This window comes from Myotis brandtii, unplaced genomic scaffold, assembly GCF_000412655.1.
Source record: "Myotis brandtii unplaced genomic scaffold, ASM41265v1 scaffold1028, whole genome shotgun sequence".
NCBI classification, from domain to species: Eukaryota; Metazoa; Chordata; class Mammalia; order Chiroptera; family Vespertilionidae; genus Myotis; species Myotis brandtii.
This window is the reverse complement of record NW_005353448.1, coordinates 278,826-291,480: the sequence shown is the minus strand read 5'-3', so window position 1 is coordinate 291,480 and position 12,655 is coordinate 278,826. Positions and strand designations below refer to the sequence as shown.

Here is a 12,655-nt window from a genome sequence, read left to right as displayed (position 1 = left end):
TCAGTCCCTCTGCTCCTCTTATACGTTAGTTCAGAGATAGTTGGTGCCTTTAAAAACACACATGCAGGTTTTTTGGTTTTTGTTTTTGTTTTCTTCCTTAAGTGATAGCATACTGTAAACACTATCCTTTTGAATAGTTTCATGTTAGTATGTATAGAGATGCCTCATTTTTAAAGAAGGGGCACTAAGTTCTTATATGCTACGAGATACATTTATATTCTATGTACTTTAAGGACATGTTGACTGAGTATAAAATTGAGGGGCAACATTCTTTATTTTTAGTTTTGAGACCACATGGCTTTGTGGTCTTCTGTGATCATGTTGCTCTTGAGAAATTAGGTTGACCTGAGGTTTGTTTCTTGCTTGTGCATGAATTCTTATCTTTGCCTAAACACCCACATAATTTTTCTTTATTCTTAAAGTTCCATAAACATCATTCTATACCTTCAAACTTTTATTTATTTTGAAAAGTTTTACCTTTCATATCTTTGAATTTATATCCATTTTTTAAAGCCTTTTTGAATAAGACTTTTGCATTTTCTTTGGATCCCATTTCTCCCTTCTTCATATCTGTTGTCTTCTCTATAAATTTCTTTTATATTATTGGTCTTTTCTGTTTTGTTTTATATGATTTCTCCATGTGCTTGTCTTTTTTTTAAAAAAAAATATTTTATTGATTTCTTACAAAGAGGAAGGGAGAGGGATAGAGAGTTAGAAACATCGATGAGAGAGAAACATCGATCAGCTGCCCCCTGCACACTCCCCACTGGGTACGTGCCCGCAACCAAGGCACATGCCCTTGACCGGAATCGAACCTCAGACCCTTGAGTCCGTAGGCCGACGCTCTATCCACTGAGCCAAACCGGTTAGGGCTGTGCTTGTCTTTTTAGTAACATTCTATTTTTGGTTGTTTCTTAACATGACTTTTATCTTTATAATGTTTTTTCTTCTTCTTTTTTTTTTTTCTGGGTTCTACCAGCTTGATTTTCATTTCCTTCTGTTGTTGTATAATCTCTTCTTTGAACCTTTGTTTTTCTTCTTTGAGCTCACTTTTTAAAAGAGGGGTCACATTTCCTATGGTTGTCTTTGAGACTTTGTAGAATTATTTATCTGAACACTTCCTGTGTTTCTTTGAGTAGTTTTTGTGTTATATGCTCTTAATTTACCATTTTCTCTTTATAAGAATATTTTTTTGCAATTAATGTGCAAAGATCCAATATTGGTTATTCTGATTATTATTTATGTTGCATTAGGGCAGATGGTTGGGTGTAAGCATGGGTAACCTGCAGCTTTTCCTTGTTAAGTTTGTTACCTGAGTGCCCTCTCACTAAGTCTGTTATTTTCTTTGTCCTAGGTTTCATTTCCCATTTGCTTTTGGCATTGAAAAGATAGAGTGGCATGTTCTGTGTCAGAATAGGGAAATGCTACTTTACTTCTACTGCTTCAGTCACTTTTGGGTAAAAAATTAGGTGTGAACAATTATATGAGGCATAGTAACAAGAATTCTTCAGTTCATTTTGCTCCTACCTTTCTATGGTATTAAAATGTGGCTCAAAGAAACATTTTCTACCTCTAATATGGCTTTTACTTACATCTAGATTTCACACATTGAATGATAGATTCAATAGAATAATTGCATCTGCTGTTTAAAATTATGTTTTTTTGAGAAATCTGTTTACTGCTTGAAGCCTGAGAAGGCATATGATGGCTTCCAGCATATTCTCTTCCCTCATTAAAATTTGCATATATATTTCATAGTTTATGATTTGGAACTATAATAGTTTCCTTTCTTCAATTATATAGTGAAGTTGCAAAATTATACTCATTACTTACTAGGTGTACAAGGAAATGTTTATTTCCTATCACATGTAATCTTCTCATAAGCCCCTCTACCTGTAGTAGGGGGCAGGGGGTAAAAGTTGGCAATAAACAGGATCTTGGACTCTTGGTTTAAACAGTCTCAGGTGCCATTATACTCATTACTTACTAGGTGTACAAGGAAATGTTTATTTCCTATCACATGTAATCTTCTCATAAACCCTCTACCTGTAGTAAGGGGCAGGGGGTAAAACTTGGTAATAAACAGGATTTTGGACTCTTGGTTTAAACAGTCTCAGGTGCAACAGTGCTTCAGGCCTCTTCCCCTTCCTAGAGCTTCCACTAAGGTGTGGCCTCTGGGTGCATGTAAAAGGGGCCTTTGGGGCATGCTCTTTGTCCTGACGTGGACCTTCTCTAGTCATCCTACTAGGACAGGTAGGATGGGTTCCCACCATGATATCTAGCCTCTCCCTCCCTCCATGGTGCACTCTTGATATGACACCAGACGCCACATTAGGAATGCCATGAAACCTAGTAATGGGCTTTACTAGAAGCCCAGAGCCGTTCCTAGATTGTTCTCCAGAAGAAGTCCTCCAGCCTAGATGTTTTTAGAGTACGTACTTGTTACCTGTCAGAATATTTTCACCCACCTCTCTATACTGCCCTGTCTGTTCCCAAGGTCCAAGCAGAAGAGGAAAAAGGAAGGACTTTGAACTCCGATATCTTCCTCTTTTCTGCTATCTTTCCTTCATGTAATACATGGGCACCTGAAAAGGGCCTCTTTTAATTTTCACATTTCTGTCTGGAAGGAACTTTCCTTGTGTCCTACTTGCCAAGTTAACATTTACATCTACCCATTCAATAGCAGAGGATGCAGGGAGAGAACTCAGTTTTTCAGGAAGGGAAGATATATCACATGTAGTTCAAAGGAAAATTTTAAATTTTTAAAGAAATAGATTTTTCCTCCCTGTTTTTCCATTTTTAGTCATATTTGATGTATGACTTATATAAAATTTACTCTTTTTAATTGATGATTTGATTGAGTTTTGCCAAAAATATATCGCTGTGTGATCACCACCAAAATCAAGATTTAGAACACTTCCATCACCCCACAGTCTTCCCTCATAGCCCTTTTTAGTCAAAGTTATTCTCCTACCCTTAACTCCTAGAAACCACTAATCTGTCACTTAGTGTCACATTAAAGGAATCATACAGCATATACTCTTTTGTGTCAGCTTTCTTTCACTTAGTGTAATGCCTTTGAGATGATTATTGCTAATTACTTTTTCATTGTATGGATATACTTTATTTGGTTACCCATTAATCAGTTTATTGGGCTTTTTTTTTTTCAGTTTGTGGCTGATGTAACATTCTGATATATATTCTGCTATCATAAATGAACCTCGATGCATTCACGTGTAGTTCTTTGTATGTACATATCTTTTCACTTTTCTGGAGTTTTCTGAAGTGGGTCTACTATTTTTCATTCTTCCAACAATAAATGAAAATTCTAATTGTCCCACATCTTTATCAGCTCTTAGTATTTTATCACTCTTTTTCTTTTAGCCATTCTGATGGCTATGTAGTGCAATTTCATTACAGTTTTAATTTGCCTTTTCTTAATGATCAATCAGTGATGTGCTTGTCATTTATTTTTCTCCTTTGATGAAGTCTCTGACCAAATTTTTTGCCCATTAACAAAAATGTAGTTGTTTTTCTTATTGAGTTATAAGTGAGAGTTACTTGTGTATTTTGGATATAAGTCCTTTATCAGAAATGTATTCTGTAGATATTTTCTCCCAATTTGTGGCTTGATTTCCCTTTTCTTATGTGTCTTTCAAACAGAAATTTATAATTTTGATAAAGTCCAATTCACCTACTTTTTCTTGTTAGATTTTTATTTTTTGTGTCCTAAGAAATCTTTGCCTGGTGCTAGGTCATTCATAAAGATTTTCTCTCATGTTTTCTTTCCTAAGTTTTAGGTTTTACATTTAATTTTAATAGTTTTGAATTTTTTTGATGGTGTGGGGTTTATTTTTTTGACTATACATGTTCAATTTGTTGACAAACTATATTTCCACATTTACTAACTTGGCACTTTTTGGGAACATCAACTAGCCATTTATGTATGGGTTTCTGAACTCTGTTTTGTTCTATTAATAAATATGTCTATTCTTACACCAGTGTCTTGATTACTGTACCTTTGCTTGTTTTTCAAAATTCTTCAATATTCTATATATTAATTAGAATCAATTTATCAATTTCTACTGAAAAAACAAAGCCTGCTAGATTTTAAAAATTGGGATTACACTGACTATATAGATCAATTTAGGAGATAACATTTAATAATACTAAAACTCTTCTAATTTATGAACATTTTATAGGCATATATATCCATTTTTAGGTTGTCTTTATCACAAAAGCTCTGCTTTTAATTTTTGAAAGAATAGCATTCCCTCCTCTATTTTTTTGTTACTTACTTCTTAAATAGCTTTATTAAAATATAATTCACATGCCTTACCATTTGTCCATTAAATTGTACAATTCATTGGCTTGTAGTATATTCAGAGTTGTGTAACCCTCACCACAGTCCATTTTAGAACATTTTTATAATGCCCAATAAGGCCCATTACCCATAGTTGCCACCCTCAACCCCCCATCCATTTCCACCACTCTCCCCCACCCTTGCTCAAGGCAACCACTAATTTACTTTCTATAGATTTTCTCTTCTGGACATTTCATATAAATGGAACTATATAACTGTGGTCCTCTGTGACTGGCTTCTTTCAGTATCATGTTTTCAGGTTCATTCATGTTGTAGCATGTATCAATATTTCATTTCATTTTATTGCCAAATAATATTCTCTCGTATGGATATAGCACATTTTGTTTGAACATTCATAAAAATGTTTTATTTCAGGTTGTATTAAATTTGTTCTTCCTCTAATATGATTTCAGTAGATTAGTGTGTCCCCCCTCCCCACCACCACTTCATATGCCCTAAAGGTGTCAATTGCAGTTTCATTCTATTAACCCTTTGGATTTGAAATTAGTGTCAAATACAAATTTTTAATAATTATTCAAAATTCTTTTTTATGCATCCAGCTTCTTTTCTTGACAAATAAAACTTTGTAATTGATTATTGAGCTTCTTTTTAACCTTTTACATTTAGAAGCCATTTCAAAGCAAATATTTTCAGTTTTATAAGGTATTTTTAGCACTTAGTGTTTCTAACGTGTCTGTTGAGAGTTTCTTTTGGAAATCTTTTATTATAAGGAGATATTTAATTTGGGGAGAGGGGCTAAATAGGATCATTTAAAATGTATTAGTGCTGCTTTAATCAAAACTACAAGTCTTTCAACTTCTCAGATCTTTATCATGTGATTTAATAATAATTAATGTATGAGATAGTGTGATTATCTGACCTTATTTTTTGAAACTTACTTAAGGGTAGGGTAGTAAAACCATTAGAGACAGGGGAAGGGAGAAAATATTTAGGAACTACCATGACCGGTATATTGGTAGAGACTTTCATATGTTAACTTACTTAATTTTTATAGTTGGACAGATATTTTTACTATATTATAGTTTGGAAACTAAAGCTCAGGCTGGTTATACTCCAGCTTTAGTAAACAACTCCAACTTAGTAAAACATCTATCAAGTGAGACTCAAGTGTACAGCATAGTGGTTAGACACTCACATACTTTACAAAGTGGTCCCCCCATATTTCAAGTACCCACCTAGCACCATACATAGTTATTAATACAAAATAATATTGAATATGAACTGTAATTCAAGAGTAAAATTAAATATATCAAGTGAGACTCAGGCCAGTCTAATTCCAAAGCCATTGTTTTCTTTGTGTATTTTTGTTTGTTTGTTTCTCCTCCCCACCCCCAGTTACTAAATGATACTGTATATACAGGGAGACCACTAAATCTGAAAACACAAGTGAGTAGGTAATACAGGAGTGGGCAAAAGTAGGTTTATAGTTGTGAGTACATGAAAGTTTATTCTTGTATTACTATTTATTAACTACTAGAGGCCCGGTGCACGAAATTCCCTAGGCCTGGCCAGCAATAAGGGCCTATCAGGGCCATCTCGCCCAGTCCCAATCGGGGCTGGGCCAGTTGGGGCCTGCCGGCTGCCAGCCAGGGCCTGCCGGATGGGGCAGGAGGGATGGGGAGAGGGACTGTGGGAGGTTTGCTGGCTGGGGGGAGGAACTGGGGGAGGTTGGCTGGCCGTGGAAGGTTGGCTATGGGAGCACACTGAGCATCTGCCCCCTGGTGGTCAGTTTGCATCATAGCGACTGGTTGACCAGTCGTTCCGGTCATTCAGTTGTAATGGTCGCTTAGGCTTTTATATAGATTGTATTTTTTTCCATATGAACAACTGTAAACCTATTTTTGCCCACCCCATATATGTCCTATTGATATTTCATTACATAGCCAGTAGCATATCTTTGATCTATACTTTATGACCACATTACAGAGAAAATATACATATATAAGTACTTATTCAAACAAATACAGTATAAAGTCTATATTTTCTTTAATCAGTGAGTGTCTTTCAAGAGAATTAAGTGAGTGTGGGAATTTTTAGGGATCATATATCTTGGCTCTGCTAAAGGTTTATTTTGAAACTTCAACAAACTTAAATATCTCTTTGTTAGGTAGTTTACTGTAGACTTAAAATAATAATGTTATGTTTATTAAAAATCTCATTTTTAGCTCATTAAAGAGTTAGGGAATGAGTGAGTAAAAAGGAAGAAATAACTAATAGTACTTTTATTTTTAAATTAGCTTTTATTTATTTTTTCAGTTGCTTTTATGTTATTTATTTGAAAGTTAAAATTTTTCTCTTAAGAATATCTGTTTTAAAAAATCATAGGTTTTTTTTTGTATCTTCATGACTTGACGATCAGCAAAAATATGACAGAACTTGCAAAGTTCAAATGGACCTTTAATTCTCAGTACCAAATAATTTTACCTAATTAAAGCTTCTGTTTAATTAAGATAACAATACATAGTCCTTCATTAAAACTAGCACAAAAAAGTTTTTTCTTGGTCCTTGGAGAGGATATTATATTCAGGCCCTGTTGTGTGGGTTGCAAAATGTCACTGGAATTTATATACATTACTTGTCTAATTGCAGTAAATGTAGCATGTCCGGATAGGTTTAGAGTTAGAAGGCTGTTTGTTACTTACTGGAAATTACTTGAAACCTCAGTACCCACAGGCAGCTGTGCTCAGGCCCTTCACCTCTCCCCAGAGATGGCTGAGAAGACGCTGTTGGACCCTGTCTTTCATGGTGGGAGCAGTAAACATGACAGGTTGTTTGGGAGCCATCTGTTTAAAATGGCTGCTGCTTTGCATGTAGCAATGAACTTGAGATCAGTTTTCTGTCTTTTTTCCTGGTAACAGTCTTATTTGGTGTCACAACAGGTGGAAGTTGATGGGTCGAAACTAAATGTGACCAGCACGTGGAACCTGGCTTCACCCTTATTATCTGTCAACGTTGATGGCACTCAGAGGACGATACAGGTAAGTGTTGGGAGGATTTACCTAGAGGACTGCATTAAGTCAGAGATTCTTATCAGGGTCTGATTCTTATATACTTACAGACATGCTAGGGAAAAGCTGCATTTTATCTACCGTGTACATTGGATGGTTGGAAACAGTTTTTCTTATTTTAGAGAATCTTGAGTTAATTCTTATTCAGAGAAAACACTGTTTTCCTTTTTCAGGCAACTCAGGAAGGGTAGTGTATTATATTTTGTTATAGATAACGCATTCTGCATGCTTTTCTAAAACTATTAGATTAGTAGTTTTCCTTGCCATTGTGGATTTTCAGTTGTAAAAGATGACTGATTTTATTATCTTCCTTTTCTGTGTAATTGAAATGTGTAGTATCAGATCATCAGAAATATGAGCTATTCATGTTGACTTGCCATAGCATGTTGATGCCTTTTAAAAATTGAGTAATCTTAATTTGTTAACCTTTCTTTTACCCCCAATATAAAATTTATTGCATTGAGGAGATGCCTTGAAAACCAGGGTTGATTAAATGTTCTTTGTATTCTGTGACCTCCATTTTAAAGTAGGAAGCTGTGAAAGAGATTCTGCCAAAATTCCTCCAGCTCACCTCATAGTTGAGGTTTAAGGTTCCAAGAAAAAACAAAACCAAACGCAATAGAACGTGTGGCTGTCACATGCAAGTAAAAATCATAGGCCCTCCATAGCATTAAATTCTCACTCTTTTTTTATGAAAGTGTTTTGACATATTCTTAACTTGATTTTACACAGGAAATAGATTTTTAAAACCTAAAGAAATCAAGAGAATCACAGATAGAGACTGCTCTACACCAGGCTCATATGTCCCTCTATCTCTATTAGAGACTAGACTGTGCAGCAGAGGATTCCAGAACCCCTGCTAAATGGTTGATGACCAAACTAATTTCCAAGCCAGGTTCAACCTGTATGTTTCTAAGGAACAGTAAATTCTCAGTAATGAGCCCCATATTTAAAATTTGGTTTTATGACTTGTCCCAGTATATTTTTCTCTCATATTTTCTTTCATATTCTAAATATGATGTTAAATGCTTTGAGCCCTTGAAAAAAATCACTGTATAGTTTCATATCACTTAGATCTAGTTAGTGTGTCTTCTGAATGCATGGTTTTGTTATGCTTGTTTATGTTCCATAGAACATGCTCTGCACTGAAGGCGCTGTGGCTCAGGCATCCATGTGATTTGGCCAGGGGACATAGTCTGACCTCTCTGTAGTGAGTAGAGAGACACACAAAGTTCTCTTGTCCAGATCGTTGTATCATGATATTTTCAGCATCCTTCTCAATGACTTTGTGGATATGTGTCTTAATGTCACTTCTACAAGTAGAGCTCCCAGCTAAATTAACACTGGATATATATTTACAATAATCCCCAGAAGTACTTTTTTGGACCATAGGAATATGGTTCAGTAAATTCATTTTTATTCTTTAAGATTTTGTTTAAGAAAAAAGTTAATGTGAAATAAATGACACTTCAAGGCAGACTCCTTGATTCTTTGGAGAGGTCATTGCTTCCAGTTCAGCGCTCTGTCATTGGAAGGAAATCACCTGGGGAAGTGAATGCTATACTGAAAAAAAAAAGTCATTTACCTAAAAAATAAAGTAAGGATAATTGTTCCTTATCAGAACAGGTAAATTTTATATACTTTCTGTGGGCATTAGTGTTGACTCTTTTTATCTCCCAAAAATAATAAGGCCCCTATGAAATTACTGTTATCATCAGAATAATAACACACAGTGCCTACTGTGTATCAGGTTCAGTTCTAAGCACAGTACTATATTAACTCTTTTCATCATCACAGAAATTGCATGAAGTAGGTACTATTATTTATACTTTTTTGTTAAGTGAAGTAACTGAGGCTCAGAGGAAGTCAAGTGACTTGTTCAAGGACCCACAGGTAATGAGGGTAGAGCCAGGATTTAAATCGAAGCAGTCTTACTGAGGACCTGTCCTGTTAAACATTACCCTGTGCTGAGGCAAGCTAAGTAACTGCCCTGTGATTACAAAGCAGGAAGAAGCTGAGCAGAAGTTTGAGTCCTGGTAGTGTGACCCCAGACTCTGTGCTTCTAGCCAATATGCCAAGAGTACTTTCCAATTTTCCCATAGAGTTCTTGAAATAATAATTTACCTTTCATTCATGCTTTAAGCCAATGATGCTCAAACTTTAGTGTGCTTCAAAACCAACTAGAAGATTTGTGAAAACTTAAACTATTAGACTGACCCACAGAGTTATTCTGATTTAGTAGGTCTGGCCTAGGTGTGCATTTCGAAACAGTTCCTAGGGAATGCTGACCCTGCTGATTCAGGGTCCACAGTTTGAGAACCACCACTTTAAAACTTTGCAATCAGAGAATAAGCTGACAAATGATGAAATAAATGACATTGGTTAGTAGGAGGCCAAGTCATTTGAAGCCTTGTTAATTACAGAGTGTCCACTCTGCTTTATCCTTAGCCAGTGGGACTCATGGAAGAATGATGGGCCTTGGGACCCCACCCATGCACAAATTTCGTGCACCGGGCCTTTAGTAGATTTATAAGAACCATTGGAGAAAGAACTGGTGGCTTCAAAATGTTTTTTATTTCTCTTCCACCTGCCCTTAAGCATAGGCAGATCTTCAAGGTTCATTCCTAACTCCATTGTTCCTCTATGCTGACCTCCTGGGCTCAGTGCCTCTAAGCAGTTTAGCTACAAAACTACTACCACAGTGTGTTTGGATTTCTCTTGTACTGTGAGCCACAGAAGTAGTTATAGGTCCTTGCCTCACCAAATCTACTCTTCTTGTTCTGTCACCAAAAGGATTGCTTATCTTCTCTATGTGTCCCTCAAAATCCAGGAGATACCTGGAAAGCCAAGTGATTCTCACGAAACCCCTCTCACATAGCTTCAAGTGTTCAACCATGAATTCTTAGCTTAAGAATTCAACTCCTCCCTCCCTTTCTTTCTTCCTTTCTTTTTATTGAATTTATTGGGGTGACATTGGTTAATAAAATTATATCGATTTCAGGTGTACAATTCTGCAGTACATTATCTGTATGTCGTTTTGTACTAAGGGTATGTTCACCACCCCAAATCAAGTCTCCTTCCATCATTATTTAACCCCTTTTTACCTCTTCTACCTCCCACCTCCTTTCCTTCTGGTAATCGCCATATTATTGTCTGTGTTTGAGTTTGTGTGTGTGTGTGTTTGTTTGTTTTTGCTTAATCCCTTCACCTTTTTCACCCAGCCCTGCAACACCTCTCCCCTCTGACAGCTATCAGTCTGTTCTCTATCTATGAGTCTGTTTCTATTTTGTTTGTTAGTTTATTTTTCATTAGATTCCACATATGAGTGAAACTTATTTTTCTTTGATTGGATTATCTCCCTTTGGAACTTCTTGCATAATCTCTTCAGGTGAAAGATGGGTGATTCCTGGTTTCACAGTTTCTTAGCATGTTTTACCAGGGAGCCTAGTCTAGCATCATTCTTAAGAATAAGTAAACATTTCGTTTTATTGCTGAATTCTTGTGACTACATAAGTAGTAACACTTAATATCTTTATCTGATTAGATAATGGAATACTTGGGGAATACCTTTGCTTTAGGAATTTGCGGTCTATTCATTCAATCAGATTCCATTGTCTACTTATTTTCCTGTTTTTTTTATTATTAAATTTTATATTACCCATTAATTTCTTTAAAAAAAATTGTATTTGGGCATGTACCATCATTTGGATAATTTTATAGGTTACTAACTCATTTTAATTGTTTTAAACCACCTATTTAAGTTTTGATTTGACCTTGAATTCTCACTGCCTGGCAGAGTTCTTGGCACCTGTAGAGACTCAATAACTGTGGATGACAGGATGAATGGGTAGTCATCCTGTATTTTGTAATTTCACAAATAAATCTGTTTTATCCATACCTTAATTTTAAGAGTTAGATTTTATTTCTTCTAAGTCTTCACCAAATTAATCCAGGTTCATAAGATGGCCTTCTTGGCCATTTTATCAGTTCTTTCTAATTCCTGATCTTTCAACATTTGCATATACTCTACTAGATAATGTGGCTGTTTGATCTCTGCAGATGCAGAATCACTGTAGTTTCTGTGACAGCAAAGAAAAACAAGAGGGCTCCCAAGGACCTGCCCACTGAAGGATCTTATCAAAGTCTGTTCCTTTCCAGTTGAGTTAATGTCTTTCCTACTTGCCTTCATTAGGTGATAGGTGTAAAGAAAGGCCCACCTCAGGCTATTTCTGATTTCTCTTACTCAGAGGCTCATGCACACACTGTTCAGACTCCCTCTCACCCAGGGTCACTAATCATTGTTAGTAACTTCAAGTATAGAGGCAGTGAAGCATCTATTTGAAAGGAGGGTCATATATTTTGAAATAAAGTAATCCTATATAATAAAAGCCTAATATGCTAAGTGTCCAGTCGTCCCATCGGCCATTCAACCAATCAAAGCGTAATATGCTAATGATATGCTAAGGCCGCTTAACTGCTTACTATCATGTGCTCTGACCACCAGGGGGCAGACAGTTGACCAGTCGCTATGACATGCGTGCACTCACCACCAGGGGGCAGACACTCCGACCAGTAGGTTAGCTTGCTGCTGGGTCCAGCCAATCAGGACTGAGTGAGATGGGCTGGACATGCCCTGGAGCCCTCCCGCAGTCCCTCTCCGGCTGGCCAACCTCCCGTGTCCCTCCCTGGCCCCGATTGTGCACTGGTGGGGTCCCTCAGCCTGGCCTGCGCCCTCTCACAATCCGGGACCCCTCGGGGGATGTCAGAGAGCTGGTTTCAGCCTGATCCCACAGGCCAGGCTGAGGGACCCCACTGGTGCACAAATTCGTGCACTGGGCCTCTAGTCTATAATAATCCTATCTAATAAAAGACAAAAAGGGTAATTGACCGTACCTTCGCTATGCTTCCCATTGGCTAATCAGGGCGATATGCAAATTAACCGCCAACCAAGATGGCGGCTGGCAGCCAAGCAGCTGAAGCGAGCAGGAGGCTTGCTTGCTCCAATGATGGAGGAAGCCAAGGTTCCCCGCCTGCTGCGGCCCGGCTCTGAGCGCCAAAAGCAACAAAGTTTCAATTATAGAAGCTAAACAAACCCCAGATACCTGCTTTCAGCCAGCCGTGGCCATGGAGCTGGAGCGAGCAGGACGGCAACAAAGTTTCAATTATAAAAGGTAAATAAATCCCAGAATTAAAAAAAAAAGAAAAAAAGGAGAGGCTGGGAGCTTCAGTTGCCGGCCAGCCTGAAAATGGCCCTCAGCCCCTC

The 12,655-nt window shown here is 37.0% G+C and overlaps 1 protein-coding gene across 4 annotated transcripts in view; it reads left to right on the top strand.

The window, feature by feature from the left end:
• Positions 1–12,655, top strand: part of PCCA (propionyl CoA carboxylase, alpha polypeptide) — a 335,923-nt gene that overhangs the window by 250,116 nt on the left and 73,152 nt on the right. For all 4 annotated transcript variants that reach the window (XM_005856400.2, XM_014536081.1, XM_014536076.1 and 1 more), the window contains one exon: positions 7,264–7,362. In XM_005856400.2, the coding sequence (XP_005856462.1) occupies positions 7,264–7,362 (99 nt within the window). The remainder of the gene's footprint in view (positions 1–7,263; positions 7,363–12,655) is intronic.